Source organism: Epinephelus lanceolatus, chromosome 18 (genome assembly GCF_041903045.1).
Source record: "Epinephelus lanceolatus isolate andai-2023 chromosome 18, ASM4190304v1, whole genome shotgun sequence".
In the NCBI taxonomy this organism is placed as follows: domain Eukaryota; kingdom Metazoa; phylum Chordata; class Actinopteri; order Perciformes; family Serranidae; genus Epinephelus; species Epinephelus lanceolatus.
The window spans coordinates 6,886,701-6,908,943 of record NC_135751.1 but is presented as its reverse complement, the minus strand read 5'-3'; the positions used below and the strand labels follow the sequence as shown (position 1 = coordinate 6,908,943).

The window sequence follows — 22,243 nt, the reverse complement described above, 5'->3', positions numbered from 1 at the left end:
GAGGTGTCACTTATTTTAAAAACCACTTGCCCTGGCTCTATTTTTGTTAAACTTCGTGCACCCCCCGACCTATTTTCAGAGCAACAGAAAGTTGCTGCTCTGGCTCGATTCGGGCTCAATAGGCTCCCTGAATGTTGTTGTCGCTCTTAGTATTTTTAGTAATTACTAATACAAGTAATTAAAGTAATATGAGTAATATAAGTAATTAAATTTTAGCAATTTTTCGTGCTCCATCCCCAAGAGTTCGCCCACTCACTGTATGTTAGGAAGATGCGTTAGCATCATTCACGTTGTCTAGCACAAATACGCACCTGTTTGCGTCTTTGCATTGACTTTGTATGTAATCACGTTTGGTATGAAAGCACCATTACTGAGCTTAATACTGAATGGAGCTGGTGTCCAGTGCTGCTTCATCAGTTGCTGGCACATCGACTGTCCTTGTCACACACCACAAGATACAGATGATGATACTGAGCATGTTAAAGTACTTGATTTTGTTTGTTTGTCTTTTTCTGTCCAACTGTGATTGACCTTTAGAATCACCGAGTGCATCAGAGGCAGCATCAGTCCCAGATGTTAACCCTCATCATATGTGAGCAACAAAGAGCCAGAGAGGACTGTGAGAGGACCTGGGCACGCTGAAGAGGCTGAATCAGCAGCTGAACCCACGATGGAAGACATCATAGTCAACAGACTGGACACCATCCAACACGCCTTCTCAAAATAATGATATCACTTCAATCCAATCCAATCAAATCCTCAGTTGACAGAGACAGATCAAACACAACATGTTTTAATGCCAAAGTTTGCTCGCACACATCAAATTAGTGTCTTCTTTTGAAATATTCGACAAGTCTTTCTGGAAGGTTCAGCAGCAGCAAGGTGTGTTGCAGTCAGCTGTGACCCGAGGCCTCTCATCATTCACCCATAATCTATGTACAGAAGTCTCTATGAGAAATGCTCTGCCAAATAAAAAGTCTGCTGGAATTCTCTCTCATGTTACTCAGACAGCAGGTGGTGTTGGAGGAGCTGCATGACCAAGTCCACAACACACACATGCTGCTGTAAACCTTGTTAATACTCCTTCCTGACCACTTTTCTAACCCCTCCCACACATACAGTTTCACTCCCTGGATTGCATGTATAGGAGGACTTGTTAGCTTGGAAAGAACAATCCAGAGCTGGTCTGTTCAACGAGTCTTCCTCTGTGTCATAATAACTCGCTGCCATCTGCCTCCATCACACAACGTCGCTTCTTTGCTCTGCCACAGGGCTTATGAACTGTTGAGCAAAAGTAGAAAACAAACCAACAGTGTCCCTTTGTCCATCTTGATACCTCTCCTCATGCCCTTATTCATTAAAGAAAGGCAAAGAATGAAGTATTCAGAGATACTGGAGTGGAGCAGTGTTTGTCATCTGTGGCTTTGTACTGCATGATTCATATTGATGTGTCTCCTGCATCCAGGAGTGGCTTTGACGTCGCTGTAGCTCCTGCTGTGTAAACCTGTGTTTGGTAGTCACAGAGTCTAGGCAGCCATAGGCTACATGTGGAACATTCATTTCATTTATATGAACAGCTGCAAATACTTTTAAAAATACTGACATGTCCTGTACTTCAACAAAATTGCATCTTTGGTGTGGCCTCATATCTTTCTGTTACTGTTTTATATTAAAGGACTAACTGCTAACTGGATCTGATGGTGTGTTTACTCCGATTTCCTAACGTCATATTTCCACTACTAACTAAAACTGTTTACTCGGTAAACATGTTTATTTCTGCTGTAAAGTTGGGCATTTTAACACTGGAGTCTATGGGGATTGACTCACTCTTGGAGCCAGCCTCAAGTGGGCACTAGAGGAACTGCAGTGTTTGGCTTAATTTTCAGCCTGGAGGTTGCCACTAGGCCAGGGACCTACCACCCCACCACTCCCCAAAAGAGGGAGAGAGAGAGAGAGAGAGACACACACACACACACACACACACACACACACACACACACACACACACTTCTTGCACCCTTGCTCAAACCCCACCAATCTTCGAACTCTGCTTTGATTTTAATCAAAACTTACGCATGTAAAGTTTCGTGACTGCATCTTTTACTTTTGTGAGTCTATCACAGTGGCAGAATCTGTCCACAGTCAAATTTAAACACAGAGCAATGTGCTCAAATAGTTATTTTGGTAGTTCCTGCTGCTGGTGTTTCCAAGACCCCATTTTGCCATGATGACACACACACACACACACAAAGATTCAAAAGGTGAAAACAACGCCGGCCCTGCTGTGGCGGCTGGTCAACATGATCTGTTTACCGGCCTACAGTTTCCTACAGAAGTAACTAAATGCCTTAGACTACAAGACTTTCATATCTCATGTTACTGTGCTATACAGCTGATGCCAGACAATGTGTACTAACAACAAGATTACTGAGAAGTCACTGAGGGGCAGATTGCCTGTGTTCCATGTGCATTCTGTCCTAGACTCTGGCAAACAGAAGAGCAGGCCTAAAACAGCATGGGATGTATTTACACAATTGTGGTGCAGAAAAGAAACATGACTTAACTTCAATCTACTGAAATCCTAAAGGCATCAGACAGAGGGAGCACACCACAGAAATGTATAGAAACATAAAAAAACGTTTTGTGTTTTCAGTGCTGCATCTGTGTGTGCATGCTATGGTGGAAAATCTGAGACGTATCTGAGGAAAGTTGATGTGCCAAATAAAAACTGTGGCGTTCAGAGGAAGGTTTAAAAAAAAAAAAAAAAAAAAAAAAGACTTGAAGAGACACAGTATTATTAGTAATCAGTAACCATTAATTATCATTTCATTGTTTATTAACAGTAAAACAACTATCAATTAAAGTTTAACTATTAATTTACCATTTTTAATGATGGTTATTACAAAGTGTAACCCATGTATCTTATGTCACTCCGTCTTCTTTATGAATGAATATCTTTATGAATATCTTTATTGAATTTCCCCTCAGGGGATTAATAAAGTAAATAAACTTAAACTTAAACTTTCCCATGAAGCTTGTTCAATGAGTCCCATTGCATTAATATCATTAGTGGCAGTGCATGTCTGCTGCCTCCAGTTTCCTGCGGCACTTTCATTGGTTACTCCTTTCAGAACTGCTTAAACTAGAGGACTCGTCATGATGAGTCCTCTAGATCCTCTAGTTTAACCCGGGCAGCTGCTTAGGACTCCTAACCGTTACCTGGTGAGCTTGAGGTCGCCCCTACTCTGCCATTTCTATGGCAACATTGTAGCTTCCATAGCAAATAAAAAAATGGTAGGCTACGTTATTGATACAAAATCGATTGTTCTGTTGCTAAGTTTGATTTATATGTGGACTTACTTTTGATAAATGGTTGTAAATAGGGCTGGGCGTGTGGCTTCAGATAATATCGTAATATTTTTAGGCTATATCATGATTCACGATATACTCTGAAATATTTTGAAATATTAAGTTCTGTAGACTACTAAAAATACAAAATTACTTAATGAACTACAGTAACAATAAAGTTGACTGTTGATGTTTTTTGCAATGAACTGCAAACTACAAACCCTCTGGTCTACAATTAGCTGTTAGCAGTTAGCACAGAGGTACACTGTTACCACTACGCCTTTAAACATGAGGACTTACTCACTGTGAGCTGGAAACGCACTAACAGCTCTCCAGTTCATATATTAATAGTATTTTCAAGTTGAACCAGTGCTCCATGGTAGCAAACTGTAACTAAATGCATTAATTTCATTAGTGGCAATGAATGTCTGCTGCCTCCAGTTTCCTGTGGCCCTTTCATTGGTTAGCCCCTTCAGAACTGCTTAAACTAGAGTACTCATCGTGATGAGCCAAGCGTGCAGTCAATTCAGACTCCTGTCTCAGATGTCAGATGTCTTTGGGATTGTTGTTTGGTGAGTTTCATAAACAAACACATTGTCTCATAACAATATTTTACAATTTAACTTCTCAAACTCAGTTTAATTTGAGTTGACTTTTCTGCCATACAAAAAAAAACAGACAAAAGCAGAGAGCCCCTCTAAAACAGTTTGTTTCAAACTTCAGATACTTCGTCAGAATATTTACTTACTCTGATCATCAGGAGTTTGAGGCTCTCTCACTGATACGGTTGCTTTCATTGCAGTTTCCATGCTGTTTTTGCACGTGCCAACATGGCCTGAACTGTGATTAATCATAACATAATAAAGTTTAAATCTGACTGTGTAGACCTGTAATTCCCTAAAATGAAACACTGAACAGTCTGATTCTTCAACACAGATGAGAGCTCAGTCCCATCACCGCAGTGTGACTGGCTCATGTGTTCCTCAGTTTGTGTTTGAATATAAATTAAATGTAATGCTCGTTATCAGGGTCTCTAGAAGGCGACAGGGGGTGAACCCACGCTGCTCGGGCTGCAGATGTTTGAGCCGTAGGAGCTCGGTGTCATTCCCACGATGCCCTCCGCTTTGGGCGTCTCCCCACACAGAAAGTCATCCTCGTCCTCCCTCGAGCCCTGACACACACAAAATGAAACATGAAGATAAAACCCAAACCCATATCAAGGAATACACAGGATACAGTGACACTTGATGGCTAATTTCCATATTCTCTCATTTTTACCCATAACACATACATTTCCATTTCATATTTTTATGTATTTTTCATTTCTCTGATGACATATATTTAACCTTAGCACAGAGGAAGGAGACTTAAAGGGACATTTAATCACTGACATATATTCTACAGGTCACAGGCAGGATGACTCAGCCTGGGGAAACAGCTGTTTGATGTCTTTTGTTGCTCTTTGTCTGAATAAAGTCACTAATGACATCAGTGACTACGATTCCTACGTTGGTTCCTCTGGTTCCAGAGTCTCCACTGTGTGAATGTGGCTGTTTATAGGTATATCATTATATCATTGTTTAGGTGAGGAAATGTCTTTGGGATTTGGACTGTTGATTAAACAAAACAAGACATCTAAATATGTCTGCTTGGGCTCTGTGAAACTGTGATGGGATGTTTTACTATTTTCTGATGTTTTTACAGACAAAGAGATCGAACAAGGAAATAATTGATAATAAAATAGAACAGTTGCAGACCCAGTTCTTAAAAAAACTGCCAAGTCCTCCAACTTAATGGCAGTGTCATAGTAAATTGCTATAGAACTCCTTAAACAGGCCGATCCTTCTGTCGTCTCACCTGCTGTCCTGTTTTGGTGGGAAGCAGCTCTGCATCTGATAGTTCCTCCCAGACCTGATACAGTGGCTCAATCAGCTTACCAGACCTGCACACCCACACAGACACAAACAGACAAACACACACACACACACACACACACACACACACACACCTTTAAGACCCTGTTTGTTGCCTTTGGTTTACACAGTTTGAGTTTCCATTGTCTGACGTATGACGTTGTTTCTCAGTTAATTCCACACAATCACCAAACATAGAGTCACACACCTCCTGTGCACCAAAGACACTCACAAAGTCTCCTAGGACAGTGGCTCTGAAATGGCGGCACACTGGTGTGCACTGGAGAATAATTAATTAATTATTAACTGAATGTATCAGTATGTTGTGTGCACCCATTTCCTAAAAAGAAGTACAGCTAAAAGATAAGAGGCTAAAAAATATAATTTGATTTAATTTAAAAAACCTTCATGGTTTGCGCATGGGAATTATTACTGTGTGAGACACATCAAAAGCCCTGATTGGCAGCCAGTGTGAGGGATTATAACATTTATAAGGAGAAAGCCATGAATGGGACAATGGATCGCTTTATTGTACGAAGCTAATTACAACAAAGCAACAGTGTAGATGACCTACCACTGAAAGAAAAGAGAAAAAAAGTCCCTGCGGGCAAACTGAACACTGTTCATTTACATCCACAAATGTGCTGGTTTTTGCCACTGATTGGCTCAGATTGTTATTCTAAGTGTCGAACAACATTATGGAAAGATCCCGACAGAGGTCGACCTTATTAATAAAGAGTACGATCCTTTTTTGTTTAACCAGAAACAGCCACAAAATGGCTATCACCAAACAAACCAGGCTCCATTTAAATAAACATTAATTTAAGCGCATATAGAGCCAGCATATTTTCACATCTTACTGGGTGTATTAACAGTTTATTTCAACCAAACCGGAGTTGGTGATTGTTGTAACAGTGGAGACATGAACCAAGACAGGCTTTTTGAGTTTTATTTTGCTTCTGTCTACTTTGACTGAAGTGTCTCTTTTGATGATTAAATTACTCTTTGTTTGTTTTTTAAATGGAGTCTGGTGGGTTTGACAATAGTGATGATTTCGGGGCTGTTCCTGACTAAACAAAAAGGATTTTATGCTTGAACAAAATGGTCGACATCAGTAAAGATTATTTCCATAATGCTGTTGTTGTTACAGTTGAAGGCTGAATCCCAGCCTATTGAGCATCCCACTGAAAATATTAGAACAATCTGGAATATGGCACCCCTTCTACAGAATCCACTCACAACTTCTGACTCCTAAGAAATATAATTTCATCAAAATTTCAACTCAGAGATTGCTGTGGGGAAGTCAGAGGACATAAAAGACATAAAAGAGTTATAGATTGACTGTCTTGCCCAAAAAGGTTACATTACAGAGAATAATGAGCCAGTGTACCTCTTGAGCAGGTAGGGGTCAAAGGGGAAGAAGCTGTCCAGAGGGTTGGTGTTGGTGGTCACACTGTCCCCCCCTGCAGAACTGCGGACCACCGGCAGCATGTGGCGGTTGTTCCTCTCTATGATAGTGTAGCAGAACACCACCTGATACGTCCTGCAACAAAACAACAAGAGCTGCTGTGATGACCAGGAGGGAAACTTCAAACACCATTTAAACAATCGACTGTGGGGGCATGCTGATGCTGATGCAGAGCTGTGGTTTATTCCACACTATGTGCCATTTCCAAATAACATTACATTTGGATTTAGGTACCTAAAAACACTGAGGCAGCCACGTTAGCTCTTGTGTGTATTATTTAAAACCAAGTTGGCAGTGTGAAAAGCAACTAAGCACATTTAAGTTTAAGTCAAGTGCTTTATCTAATTAAAATTTTTAGGTAATTGTACTTGGAGTATGTCCAATATATGCTACGTTATACTTCTATTCCAAAATTCTAAAATTATTAAATGAACTACAGTTACAATAAAGTTAAATAAAGTGGCTACTGTAATAATAAAGCTTAATAATGTACTATTCTAATAAAGTTAAATAAAATACTGTGATAATGAAGCATTGTTATAATTACATAAATCAAAGTGGAACCACTGCTGCTTTTTTTTGTTTGTTTGTTTTTTTGAAGCACCCAGCTTGTTTCGAGCCAGAAGAGTTGATGTTTTCTGCCAACAGTTAACTGTTAGCAGTTAGCAAACTGCCATTAACTTAAACCATTACCGCTACGTCTTTAAACATGAGAATTTATTCACTGTGAGCTGGAAACAAACAAACACCTCCCCAGTTCCTATATTAATAATATTTGCAAGTCACAGTGGTGCTCCATGGTTGCAAAATGCGACCTATTATCAGAGGATTACAAAAACGCTGCTCACACATTGAATTATCATCAACGTCTACTCACATAATAAAATAATAATCTATCAGTCACAGGGGCCATTTTCCTGTGGAACACGTACTTTTACTTTTGATACTTCAAGTACATTTTGCTGATAATGTTTGTGGTGAAGTAGTTTTACTCTGTGGTGTTGGTTCTTCTCCTACCACTGTAATTGAGACACATGAGAACGTTCAGAAAAATACAACATTCCCAGCTGTAATAACTGTTTGGTTCTTAATCTATGCCGCATTTCCAGGACAGAAACTAGTAATCAAAGTTAGAGAGCACGGTTACTGTCAACTGTCAGCATGGATGAGCAGAGCCAATGAGAGAGGAAGGTCAGGGAGCGCACCTGGTGATGGCAGCAAACATGCTGGTGACTGATGGCAGGCAAACTTTGAGGGGATTCAACTGACACATCACCACTCGCTCCAGGTTCAGACTCTGCAGATACTCCAGACCTGAAACAAACACACACATACACAAAAAAAAAAGACAGAGTGACTCTGGATTCATTCCACTCTTTCCTTGTTACAAAACTAGATGTTCTGATATTATTGTTCAGTGTGGATTTGCTGCCAATTTTGGGCTGTTGGTTGAAAAAAACCCCAGCAATTTTAAAACATCACATGACTCGCAGTAACCTGTGATTTTATTTTGGAAAGTGGAATTTATTGAGTTTCATTTAAATTGTCAAACTGAACAAAAAAATTTTAAAGCTGTAAGCAGATTTGATGTATAATCAATTGACTTGATAAACCATAAACACTCTAATATGTATTACTTGCACTAAATCCTTAAACCCTGGTGTTAATGGTTTTTCAGCAGTTTGTGTTTTATTTAAATCCTGGTTGTTAACAGGAACCTTGGGTTCATACACTGATGAGCTGTGTTTGCCCAGTGTAGTTTGACACATTTTAATAACAACCAGTGATGTCAAACGGCATGAAAGTATTCAGGTGTGGTCCTGTCAGGATGACAAAATGACTCTATAATGACTTCTATAAAGCTGCGTTTTGAATCAAAGTTTCCAGGACATTTAGTCCCAGAGTCAACATTTCAAGAAACTGAAAGGTTCTTCAGCCCACTGTTATCTGCAGTTCCACAACGGTCTAAAAACCCGTGAAGACTGGGCAAATTAGTCTGCTGATGAAAGAGAAAGCAACATGACAGACAAGGGCTGCTGGTGGGCAGAGGTGAACTCGCTCAGTGCAGCCTCAAAGTCAGTTTGCCCACCCGTTTCATCTAAAAAAAATGAAAAATACACAACGACAACATTTACTGCTGCATATAATGCTGAAAGTTGGACGTAATGAATGAAATGCTGAGAAGGACACTGAAACTTTGAGCGTCTGTCTCCACAGTGGATCATCTGTTGAGTTTGATGGTCATTTATTTCTGCTTTAGACCTCTGTGAAACTACTTCTATATCCTCTGTGAAACAATCAGAATTTGTTTTATTTCTCTCATTAACCACCTTCCTCACAGCACTGCAGCACTGTCATCCTCTCTGAGCTCACTGGTGTGATGTCTGTTTTTCGCTCTCAGTTTTAAAATGAGTCAGGAAGACCACAGCAGAGCCTGCCTTTACATAAAAAAAGAGAAATGCTCTCCCCTCATCCTAAAGTGATCCTAAATTGATACTAGAGTACTTCCTTGTTTTATAAATAAAGCGGTACTTGACTTGAAGCAGGCTCATTGTGTGTTTGACCAATCAGTGACACGCCTCCCTGCAAACTCCATCCCAGAAGTTCCTGTTCTAACCCTCTAACCCTAGTACTAACCCTCCAATCAGAGACTTTTTGGGTGGTAAAAGAATGTTCCTGCGACTGAATTTAGACCCTGATCTCTGCAGTCAAAATGCAACAAGTTCCTCAAAAGGTTCCTAGGGAAAGTTTGTGCAGTTGAAAAAAAGATTAACATGTTTGAGTGTCAGGTGATGCTGACTGTTGATGTTGCTGCAGATCAGAGGCGTGTACCTTTCTTCATGTTGCCCTCCAGCATGGCTCTGTGTCTGAAGATAATTGTGTAGAAGACGGCCTGGCATGCAGTGTAGAAGGGCCCATGCAGGCTGATGTCACAGCAGGCCTGTCTGCCACTGCTGTCCTGGCTGTCGATGTAGCGATGGATCCAGGAGAGCAGCAGGTCCAGACATGCCCGCACGGTGCTGCAGGAGGGAGGACCAAAGAGGGGATTAGAACAGCAGAATAAACATGGTCACAGAGGAATGAACTGCTCACTTTGGCTGCCTTTGTATTGTGTTCTCTTCAGCAGAATGAACTCACAGCACAGGGATGAACTTGGCTCTGGCCAGGAAGCTCCCCAGGTATCCAGCAGCAGCCTGGCGGAGGACAGCGGGCTGAGAGGGACTCTGCAGGATCTTCCACAGGTGATCCAGGAAGGCCTCAGCCAGGGCCTGTGACACAGAGAATACAACACATACGGGACTCAAGACAGGCCTCATCTCACAAGGAGCATATTCACCAAAGAAAATGAGATAACTAAATCAGACCTTATCCTCAAAAAGCAACAAATCCAAAGCAGCATAGGTGATTTAGAACAAGGCAGTTTACACTTGATGTTGGGTAAGTCAAACATACAGTGATTATTTGGATAGTGGTACATTTTGTATTGTAGAACTCACGAAGAAATTGGATGTGAGGTGACTGGCTGTATGAAGAGTGAAGCATTCTGACTGCCATACACACCATCATAAAACCAACAATCACACAGCACAGTCATCATTACATTTTTTTTCAAATTGGAGCAAAGAAAATGCCATTTTTTAGCAGATATGCATGCTGTAGGAGAAAAAGATGGAATTTAATTTCAGTTGAACAAGGCATTCTTTGCTTTTTGGCCACTAGGGGGCACTAGAACCAGCTGTCACCAACACTGGACATAATATCACCTTACATAGTTGCTACAGGGTAGGGCTGGGCGATATGGACAAAAATTCATATCTCTGTATTTTCAGGCTGAATGGCAATACACGATATATATCTTGGGTTTCTGAGCTGCAACTTCACACAACTTCTAATACAGCCGACAGCGAACATGAAACAGAAAGTACAAACAGGACGCAGGAGAGAAACTAAACAACAAACCACAGAGATTCAGTTAGAAGCTACAAAAGTACTGAGAGCTGACAGATTAAACTGACAGAATAAACAGTAGCAGTACTGTGTCTCTCTTTGTGTTGCTGGAGAGTTTGCGAGTGAGTGAGTTGGGTGGAGCTGTGCGGAGAGTGTGAGAGAGGAGAGAAGCACACTGGTATGCCTTATATAATGCAACTTGACCCTGTATTGTCTAAATCTAAATCTGCCTGATAATATATTGATATATGGCACAGATGTTATATCACCCAGCCCTACTACGGGGTAACAATCTGGACCCTATTTTCCCATGTGTTTGTGTCTAAGTGACTAATGGGAACAACAGTTTTTGAAATTGGTCCAGTTTTGAGCGACACAGCCAGCAGTGCCAAAAAACAGGCTGCACTGTAATCCCTCAGGGCAGTTGAGCACTGTCAATATATGTCCACATAAAGTGCATTTTTGCCACTGACAGGCTTGTTATTCTAAGTGGCTGACGACTATCAAAAGGATCCCTACAGAGGGTGATGTCTTTGTTGAAGATTAAGATTCCTTATGTTTAACCAGAAACAGAGATGAAATCGCCATCATCAATCCCACCAGACTCCATTTTAAACTAGAATTAGCGCCACGGCTATCGCCAGCGTGGAGGCATTAAAACATTAATTTGAGCGTGTATACAGCCAGCATATTTTCACATCCAACTGGGTGAATTAAGGGTTTATTTCCAGAGTTGTGACTGTTGGAACAGTGGAAAGACAAACCAAGGTGGCTTTTGTGAGATTTGTTTTGTTTTTGTTGACTTTGAATGAAGTGTGTTTTACACTGATAAAATGATTGTTTATTTAAATGTGGGTTAAATTAAAGCAAGTGTCCCATACATTGTCCAATTCTGAAAAAATCTGAGCTTGCTTTTTTCTGTGTGCACACTTTTCCAGGCTGTATAGCAAGATGAGCCTTCTGCAGCCAAAATGCTGTCAAAACTTTGATGTATAACTATCATCACAGCCTATGCAACCCTAAATCACAGCGGTGCCAGTTCACATGGGATTAACATTATCACACGACCACTGTGTTTGGCAAAATAGAACAACATTCATTCAGGGTTAAGTTTGTGTTCACCTTGTGAATGTAAATCCAACACTGATTTTAGCTCTATATTTAGTCTCCACCAACTCCTGAATGAAATATCTGTCTCTTCAGCTGCTACATGCTCCATGATGTTCACCAGCTTGTCACTAACTGTGTCTGTCCCCTAACATCAGTATAACTAAGTATGTCTCTCACTGCTGGAGATAAGGTCGAAGGCTTAATATTACATTCTGCTTTCATTACACACACACACACACACACACACAAAGTGTGGAAAGTACTGACCACTCTGAAACTGCAGAGGTAAAAGAGTGTGTACTGGACGTGACAGGAAGCATGTGTTGGCAGAATGAGCTTGTCAAACACACTCAACAAATCTCTGTACAGATCCTTGGTCCGTTCCACATGAAGAGTGTCTGAGAGAGAGAAAACAGATGATGACACTACTTTATAACAAAAATATTCACCACACAAGGACACAAAGGCTGCTCAGTACAAAAAGTGCATCTGACAGTTCCTTGGATTCAAAACTGTGTTGTGTGAAATTCTTTCAAACTTATTCCACTCAGTCAGAGCCTCTATAAACTCTGCTGGTTATGCCAAAACACACCAGGCAGCGGCGAAGTGGGGCCTGCAGCAAACTGCCATGCAATGGCTATGGAAGGCTGCTGTGGCCGACTGATGGTGAAGTGTGGCCAAACTAAAAGTTAGTGATAGTTAAACTTTTAGCCTCAAATTACAGCCAGAGAATACCTGCAGCCAGTCAGCAAACAGAGTTGTTCTGTGACTCCTGTGACATGTTGACCGATGTTACAAAGAATTCTTTCCCACCTAAAACACATGAATATGCCTCCCAGCTGCTGAAAAAAGGAAGTAATGCGGCGAGCTGCACTTTGCTGCTGCTTAGTGTGTTTTTGGGGTTATTGGTCATTCTTGTTACGAGAAATATGGGCGCAACTCTGGTCTTCAGTGTTAAAGCTGTGTTAATTCAGCTACCATTGACATAGCAGACGTCCTTGATGTAAGCCATCAGAACAGCCATGAGAGTGTCCAGCCTTTCAGCCACTGGGTGGGCCATCACAGCCGTCCTGGAGGGCTGATCTGCTGACATGTCCTCATCCTGAAACAGACACACACACACACAGGTTGTCAAGGCCTTTCTACACTGGTCAGTCACCTTTCTTCACGTTGTCAGTTTTTTTTTTTTAACTTCTGTAATATACTAATGGTATTAATTACAGACATTCCTGCAGACATTTTATCTATTTTGAACACCCTGCTTAAATGCTAGAATTCGTTATTTGATTTATTGTCATACAATTTATTCTAATTCAACAACAATCATTTCCAGTGGTGTCACTGCCAGATCATTCTGCTTGATACAGCAACCCTTACAATTCTTTACCAAACTCATCTCCACTGATACTTTAATCCCCTTTGAGCACTACACCTCAGCAAACACTTCAAGAGACACTGTTTTTTTGAGCTCTTGCATTTGAAGCAGCAGGTCTGCTCATGAGTCTGAACTGTCAAACACGGGGGTGGCTCAATCATACTTTAGGCTTGTGTTGCAGCCAGTGAAGAAAATTTTGACCAGGGGTGCCCAAACCTTTGCATGCCACTGTATATTGTACTGTGCGCATGAGTAGGTTTACATGTGTGTATGGGAGTTGTGTGTGTAAGGATATGGGAGGAAAAGAGACATATCTGTGTCTAATAAGACAATAATTGTCTATGTTTTATTATATTGTAAATTAATCAAATTTCAGATTCTTCTAATGTCAGTGGTTTGGTTTTGATCACTGTGAATTAAAGATGGAAGGATTGTTTCTACCCGGGATGCCAGTGCCTTGGAGGTGATTTTTTTTTTCAGTATTGACTCACTTTGTACGCTGTAATTAGAGGAAGAGTTGGGTCCTTGTAAGGTTTTACAAAAGTTTTATTCCAGCAGTGCTAGTCTGAAGGGGGATTGTTGTTTGTCCTTAAAAAAAGTTTTTTACTGCTGGAAAGATGGTCTTTTTATAAAACTGGGCTGTCTGTGCAGTAGAAGACACAAATACTTTGGAAATCGTACAACTACCAGAATCCACTGCGCTACATTGGACCCATTAACATTCCCACTGGTGATGTAATGCGAGTTGCTTATTCAAAAACAAACGATCTCATTTTACAGTTAACGGTAAGCTAAAATGTTTATGAAAACATCTGAGGAGAAAAGCAGGCAAGGCAGTAACAGAATCTTGGTTTATATTTGATCAGCACTGCCTAGTTTTACCACTTTATCTCAGTTTTTTCAGCCTCTGTTTTTACAATACAAGAAACAGAATGGCGCCCACTTCCTGTTCACAAACTCCTGTATTACAGCCGCAGCTCTCTCTCTCTCATGCTGCCTGTATAGTCTCCGTGTCAGTGGTGGTGGGCATAGAAAATAAGGAAGTACAATCTGTAGTATGGGCAACAGCATGAAGGCCAGTGAAAATCCACAGCATTTTGCTGGCCAGTGAGCAGGGAAATCAGGGCTCTGGAAAGACAGTGGGAAGTTTAACACAATTCACTTCAAGATACTACCCACACTGACACAAAGCTGGTTAAAAATCCGCAGAGCATCCCTTTAATTTCCACAACCACTCTAAGGACAGCAGGCTCAGTGTCTGTCAGAAGTGTATCACGTGTGGTCAAGGTGCTTTATAGTTAGGCATTAGTGTAAAAGCACAGAAACTACTGAATAGTTGTTGGGTGAAGCTTATTTTCTGAGGGGAATATAGATTACTATACTAAAAGACGCAAAAAGGCTAATTTACGGCTTGAGGTGATGGTGTATGTCTCCCTGCTGATTTCCCTAATTGTTCTTGTGAATGATTTCTGATCCATTGCGTTAACTTTGATTTGCCAAAAATTTGCCAAATGTTTGTACACATTTTTATTCACTTGTAATGTGAGGATTTATGTTTCATTCCGTGACAGTTCTTTGGGGCTTTTTGCAGGGTTATCTATTGGTTCTTTAAATCTGACTTTTAAGTTATGCAGTTTTTGTTCTTGTTGTTACTGCCATACATAAGACATTTCAAAAACTCAAATTTGTTATTACTCACTTTATAAGAAACGTTTCAACATTTTCAACAATAAGCATACTTCCATTATTTATTTATTGTCATTCAGTTTCTTCTTTTACATCTGCTTAACACTTTCCTGGGGTGAAACTGCCAGATGCATAATGCTTTATACCAACCAATTTTTCTATTCTAAAAGTGAGCATTTCAAACTGAGTTCCCCCAAATCCCAAAAGCACCATCAAACAGTTGCTGGATGTTACCATGTCAAAGAGTCCTTCCTCTGTCTGCTGGTTCTGCACTACGTTCTCTTCTGCCTCCTCAATGTCTGAGCGCGACGCACTTACCTAAAATACACCACACACACACACAGTTACAGACAGTAGGAGACACACTAACAGCACTATTTTCACAGTCAGAATCAGTTGTATTGCCAGGCACAACAGAAAACATCTTTAATCCTGGAAATGCTTCTGACACGTCTTTTTGCTACAAATAACCTAAAGATCTGCGACAACCTCACTGCAGACAAACATTTCCTGTTTTTCTATCTGTATATTCTAGTGTCACCGGGTGTCCTGCCTCCTCAGAGACCATATCCACCTTCCACCGAGTCAGGGAAATGTACCCTGTAAAACTCTTTGGATCACTTGTGTTATTTTGGAGTTTAACTACTTACATCCAGTTTGAGCATCTTTCCAATGATCACCTCCAGAATGTCTCGCTGGATTGATGGTATGTACGTGGTGACCCTCAGGAGGTTGTGGACGTAACACTCCTGTAGAGAGCAACAAACCATCATTCAACAAAACACTACTGTGTAGCTGTAACAGAACAGAATTTACTGTTTACATCTTATTCTAAATCTTAACTGTGTCCGAACCAGTATACATTCATTCACTACTTGTTACTGTTTGAGGCAGCTGACAAATTACACCCAATCATAATCAGCCCCTGTCAAGCTTGGCAGACCTGTATTACATGACGCATCATTCAGTTGTCTCTTACCAGTGTTCTGGAGGATTTCTGCACAAAGGGGAAGTTCTCTTGCAGAATGGGCATCAGAAAGCGACTCGTGCTGAAAGAAGAGGACAAACCAGTACAATACAGACCAAGAGGAAAATAGGTTTGTGAAGATCATGCTGTCTATGCATAATAAAGTATGCTTGTACTTTATTTATAAATACGCATAGTTTGACAGTATTTTCAGAAACAATGGGAACATTTACATGCATGCTAAAATTTCACTATTGTTCCAAATATGCCAAACTTCTCAATTTGATATAAATTATGTGATTAAATATTCTGTTGAAATATTCCAAATTCAGTCTTATTCCAAATGTATTATATTCCGATTAAGACATGTGAGATATGCTGATATTAGTCAGCTTTCAATAGCATTTGGACAAGTACACAGCAGTTTGAAATATCCATCTCCATTGTTTTTGTTTTTTTGTTTGTTTGCAACACAGTTATAACTGAGCTTAATTTGATAATTTTGTTAAACGATATTGTTGCTAAACCATGTTTTATGGCTGTTGGGAGAAGTTTGCCTTCAGGGTTTTAAGCCAGACAGACCTGAAGTTTTAGGAAAAAGATGATGGCTTGGAAAGCCCTGAAGGTTAACTTTTCCCATGTGCTGTGTTATGTGTGTTAGTGAAGTAAGTAAACTTGACTGCACTAAGGCAGTTACTATTATTTACGTTATTTATATGTTGTTTTTATCTTATATGGCCAAAAGTTAAAAAGAAAGGGGTGGCAGCGTCTTCTGTAACAGACTGTGTTAAATTGGGATATAATATCGTCTCATACTGATCGCAGGCAAAATCGCAAAATCGCATTAAATCGTAATCGTATCGAGGCCAACTTTGTAATATCGACAAATACTGTTGTCCAAAGAATCAATATAATATTGTATCGTGATGAAACTGGTGATTTACACCCCTACTGTCAAATTACCTTCAGTCTTTACGAAATCTAAATAAGTGGTGTATTAACTAAGACTACAGATGTAAATGAGCCTGATCGTAGTTCATCTGATTTGCATGAAGTCATCACCGCGAAAGTAGGGGTGCTGAGGGTGCTGCAGCACCCACTGTTTTTGGGGTGACAGCAGTCGTGATGGCATTCTGAATGAATTTATTCTCCTTACAACCTCCTTAAGGAGAGAAGACTGATTCTTAGGGGAGATAACTGGCTAACAATTAAAATTGTGGACATTTAACAGCGCCCCTGCACATGGAGATTTACTCTGATTTTGCTGTGACAAATTGTTTACTGTTGCCATGGAGTTTAGCACCAAAGACAGTATATAAGCACTTTGCGGTCAAGCCACACCAGTATATTTTAAAAAAGTTGTTAGTTAAACATTTACATGCACACGCATAACATCATTTCTGCCAGTTAATCCACTTATCAACTGTTATAGATAATTCAGTCTAGTTTATTTTAGTTTCTGCCTGTAGAAAAGTATAAGACCAAATCTTAACTGCTGGTGGGTAAAAACACTTAAACTAGAACAAGAAGACAAACAGGTTGAATATTAAAAGACTTACGATGGAACGTATCTGGTGATGAGCTGCAATGCCTGGTGACACTGATCAAAGTTTCTGGGGAGGTCTTAACAAATCAAAGCAACAGCAGAGTTTGTATTTAACATTCGTCATTAAATCATTTGTATTTAACCAGAGAATTTGCAGATGAAGACATAAGTCATTTTCTAACGCTGCCCTGCTTCCCATTCACACTTCTCCCTGCCCTTTCCTCGTCACCTGCAAAACCTTAGCAGGCAGCAAAACCGGCCATGGCAGTGGAAACTCATGCTGTTAAAGGATGCTTATTGTGGATCAATAAACAATTCAATTCAATTCAAAGGGGCAGGGGCATAAAAAAGGGGCACCAGCTGCATATGGTTGGGTACCAACACGCAGAAAGTTTTCTGGCATGTAGGGCATCCTGTATGGCATCATGTTTCTTAATTTTATGTGCACCCTAGAGAGCACTTCATCATGCTTTCTCTATTGGAAGGGCACCCTAGAGAGCAGTTTATTGTGTTTTCTCCATTGGAGGGGCACCGTAGAGCATCACATCATTTTTTCCCCTCACTGAAAGGGGCACCCTAGAGGGTAACTGATCATGTTTTATCTTCCATAGGGGCATCAAAGAGGGCACTTTTGCGGCATCTTTTTTTCAAACATGAGGGCACCTAGGTCCCCTGCCTCCCCCCACCTCCCTGAGTCCACCAGAGCACAATGGTCAGATATAAAACATGCTCAACGTCCTGAACCACAGTGGGTTTCTGATGTTTGAAACAAATGTTTAACATATTGAAGTTTCACTTGAAACAAGAGGAGGACACTTACTTTCATCTTCGTCATCTGAATCAGAGATATCAACCCCTCCTTCACAGATGGTCACTCTCTCTGAAAACAAGGACACAAATATTTTTCCATGAGTCACTTCATATTTTTCTAGAAGGCGTAGACCTTTTCAGTCACCCCTCCCCATCAGCTCCACTAAATCTGTGCTACATTTATGCTCTTATATTTTACAAGTACTGGTTGTGCTTTTTGTTACTGTTGTTGGACAGTGATGGCATATGGCTATGCGTTACTCTTTTGGATGTGAAAATCAACTCACCACTCTGCTCCTACAAAATGTGCTATCTAGCCTGTTGGGGTTTTCAAATGTAAACATCAGAGTAAACACCGAGGAAAGGTGGAGATGATGGGCACCAGCTATGATCCTGACTACAGGGACAAGCAGGACCATCTCTGCGTCCATCTCCTTATCCATGGATGACTTATACACCGGCTGCAGTCCCAGCCACATGGATCCTCTCTGCCAAGTTACTAAATCCCAGGATACCAGACAGCACAATCAAACAGGGTGACTTTTTCTGCTACATTTTGATCTAACAGAGGAGAGGACTCTGCTAAGAATAAAGGGAGAGGTGTGTGCTTTATGGTGAGTAAGGGCTGGTGTGATGGTAGGAATACTGAAATGCTGCCCCAATCTGGAGTGGTTAACAGTCAGTTGCAGATTATACTATCTACCACAGGAATTCACATCAGTCACTGTAATGGCGGTCTGCATTTTGCCACAGGCGAGTACAGAAGCTGCCCCGTAGTATCTTTGCAAAGACCTGAAGTGCTCACAAACTGGTAATTCCTGACACTGCGTTCATGTTCGTGAAGACTTCCATCAGGCTAACCTCAGGAAGGTTATGCCTGACTTCCATCAACATAGTGACTGTGCCAAAAGGGGAATAAACACTGTGATCACTGCTTTACTCCACAGAGCGGAATTACTACCCGCATTCGGAAAAAGCATCCATGCAGCCATTTTATTGTGGTCAAAAATCTACAGTGCACACTCTCACTGACATAAAAGGTCAGACCACCTGGAGCACATTCAAGGCCATCGCTGTTGTCGTCCCTGAGTCTGTTGTAGATTTAATTTGTAACACAACAAAAACAATAGTACCCATAACTACAGTTAAATCATTCCCCAATCAGAAACCATGGATTACCAGAACCATCTAGGATGGCATAAAAACCTCAGGGTAGCTCGTCTGGAAACACAAACAATTATAAGGCTGCAGCCTACAATGTAAGAGGAGCAGTAAAGGACACAAGAAGAGACTAAACTACAATGTAAAAATTGAAGAAAATGATAGGATCACATTTCACTGGAATTATACCGTACATGATTTATTTGACAAATAAATTGACTGATTGATTATTAATGGTTAATACAGTAAATACATTCAATCTCCTCTTTTCACCCTTTGCCTTCAGATGAAAATTTACACCAAACTGAAAAGATAAAATGATGACAGTCAGGCTGCAGACTAGTGGTGTTAAGATAACCAACATTCCTTAACTTCTTTGACACCACTGGGAGAGCTTAAATTCCATATTTTAGTGTATAAACTTTGGATTGTTTTACCACCAGTCAGGGGGACCTACTGGGAGTGAAGTGGGAGACCACCATCTTGAGGCAGGCACACAGGTAAACAGTCTGTGCTGAGACCAGATTACTGAGGAAGGCCATGTACTCCTCCACCACAGCATGACTCCGGCCAACCCATGGAAGCCTCTAGGAAAACACAAAAGAAACCAGAGAAAAGTTTTAGCAATTAATCAATATTTTAAACAGTTGCTCATTTATTTTCTAGGAATTGGCCCTGGTTGTGGCTGTAGTCTGGATCATCTCAGGCATAGCATCATCCATGTCTGTTAAAGTAGAGATGAATTTTACAGTTTAATTTGAAAATCCATCCAATCATTTTCAACCACTTACCCGAAGTTGGGTCTGCCCCAGGGCCTCCTACAAGTTGGCCGTGCCCACAATACCCCTAACAGGAGACACCCAGGAGGCACCCTGATTAGATGCCCAAACCACCTCAGCTGACCTTTTCTGACACAATGGAGCAGCGGCTCTGCTACAAGCTCCTTACCCTATCTCTATGGCTGAGCCCAGGCACTCTTCTGAGGACATTAATTTCGGCCGCTTGAATCCGCGACCTCATTCTTTTGGTCATTACCCATAGCTCATGACTATAGTAGAGACGTAAATGGACTAGTAAATCAGAAGCTTTGCCTTCCAGTTCAGCCTTCCTGCATCACTGCAGACACCACGCCAGGTTGAAGTAGTTTTCTTATTTTGCCCGGTGAATGTGTACATTCAGAAACCATTGTATGTTACATCTTCATCTGCTAATGGGCCATCATGATAAGAGTAAGCAAAATATGTCAGTTCCACCACAGGTGAGACTTTAATGTTCTCTGCAATTAATATGTGCATCTATCAGCGTTGGCAATCGGCCAAACTGAGTTGGAAAATATCGGAATGTGGGATATCAGCAAAAATCCTGTATCGTGCATCCCTATTTCAGTTCTGTGTCCACCCCCACAGCTGAATATGATGAGCTACAACAAGCATTCTTCACCCTCAGCCTCTTGTCTTGCCACACTCACCAAGATAGTATAGATGAGCTGTTCATGGTCCTTGGTTAGCTGGGTCACACAACTCCGAAACTCTTGTAGCCAGTTGATGATCTGAGCATCCTGTCAGAGGAGAGAGAGCTCAGTAAGGAACAAACCCACGTGCCAAGGCTCACTGTTATTACACAGATCCCAGGTCAGCTGAAACACACCAAGGCTTTACCTTTATCTCAGGATCAGCCAGCTGATGTTTCAGCAGTTCATAGTCACTTGAGTCTCCCTTCAAACAAGGACAGAAACAGCAAATCATTCACAGAAAGCAAACAGTTCATGTTTTACTGTAAATGTAACTTCAGCAACAAAGAGCTTTCATTCATCATTAACAGCACCCGGAAACGTCAGTGTTAAAAGATTAACATCACCGGGCTGCACTTCAACACAGTCTCAACTTTCATTTAACTAACGTTAAATCAATAAATACAGGCAGAGATGACGTAGTTACTCACCTGCTTATGTTTAGCTAACGTTTCGGCGACACTGCCTCCAAATCTGACAGTCTTCACAGGAGGAGTGTTCAAAAAGTCCCGACCGTCTATCTCCATACTTCAGTAATGCTTATTTTTGCTACGCTAACGTTAGCTTTCCTCACGACACAGGCTCCGGCTGATGAACAAAGACAAGCTGGTTACATTTTAAATCGTTAAGGTCATCAGCAGTCGAAAGTTTAAGGACAATGTTAAGGATTTTTTTAAAGAGTTACTGCACTGTTTTGAAAATATGTCCCTAAATGTGCCGTCTACAGGCGCATGTGCTCACAAGAGGAAGAGAACCGCTTGTTTACGGAAGTGAATACAGGACACCGGTGCGACATTCAAAGTCTTCCCATAAGCTTGACTCATAGGGTCAAGGTTCCGGTTGGCCATTGTTCTTTTGTTTTTTTATTTATTATTTTGAAAAGGTAACATAAAGGGAAGTTAGCAAAATGCCGGAGGTCAATGTAAAAGTATACACAACAAAAGATATATGTTAAAGGGGAACACCACCTAAATTAGGAATTCCAATATGTTATTTCCATGGCCTCAGGAAGTTCAGTTAATATTTGTGAACATGAGCGACTCTCTGTTAAAGCAAGAAACCAGAGAAGTAAGTCTCAAACTTGTGATGTCATCAATAGACAATGACTGGGAACCCGTGGCCAGTTGCACAGGGTTAGGGTTAGTTGCAAAAACACCCACACCCCCAAGTATTCTCCTTAAGGTTTCCTTAGAATATTTACTTAAGTATTTAAGGTTAGGGTTAGGGTTAGAGTTATTTTTCTCCTTATTTTGGTCTTGTACTTATCCTCAGATCGTTGCACAACAGACGTTAGCAACCAAAATGAGATTAAAAAAACGTAAGGCACCTCTGACTCTATATAGAACCCAATTGATACGCTTCTGATTTTACATTACAGATTTGACTGAATTATTTTTTGCT

At 40.8% G+C, this 22,243-nt stretch overlaps 2 protein-coding genes across 5 annotated transcripts in view; one reads left to right on the top strand and one right to left on the bottom strand.

The window, feature by feature from the left end:
* Positions 1-1,691, top strand: part of LOC117267843 (syntaxin-binding protein 4) — a 121,873-nt gene extending 120,182 nt beyond the window's left edge. For all 4 annotated transcript variants that reach the window (XM_078161309.1, XM_078161308.1, XM_033643887.2 and 1 more), the window contains exon 21: positions 538-1,691. In XM_078161309.1, coding sequence (XP_078017435.1) covers positions 538-596 — 59 coding nt within the window. In that variant the 3' untranslated portion in view covers positions 597-1,691. The remainder of the gene's footprint in view (positions 1-537) is intronic.
* Positions 1,692-3,965: 2,274 nt separating this feature from the next.
* rrn3 (RRN3 homolog, RNA polymerase I transcription factor) lies at positions 3,966-21,620 on the bottom strand. Its single transcript, XM_033645899.2, has 17 exons — positions 21,274-21,620; positions 20,991-21,047; positions 20,801-20,890; positions 19,790-19,919; positions 18,182-18,241; positions 17,375-17,438; positions 15,828-15,897; positions 15,499-15,597; positions 15,083-15,166; positions 12,766-12,889; positions 12,055-12,185; positions 9,868-9,998; positions 9,562-9,749; positions 7,935-8,043; positions 6,652-6,804; positions 5,206-5,290; positions 3,966-4,519 (listed from the first exon to the last, which is right to left on the bottom strand). The coding sequence occupies exons 1-17, from the start codon at positions 21,367-21,369 to the stop codon at positions 4,382-4,384; spliced, it is 1,809 nt and encodes a 602-aa protein (XP_033501790.1). The 5' UTR covers positions 21,370-21,620; the 3' UTR covers positions 3,966-4,381.
* Positions 21,621-22,243: the final 623 nt, after the last annotated feature.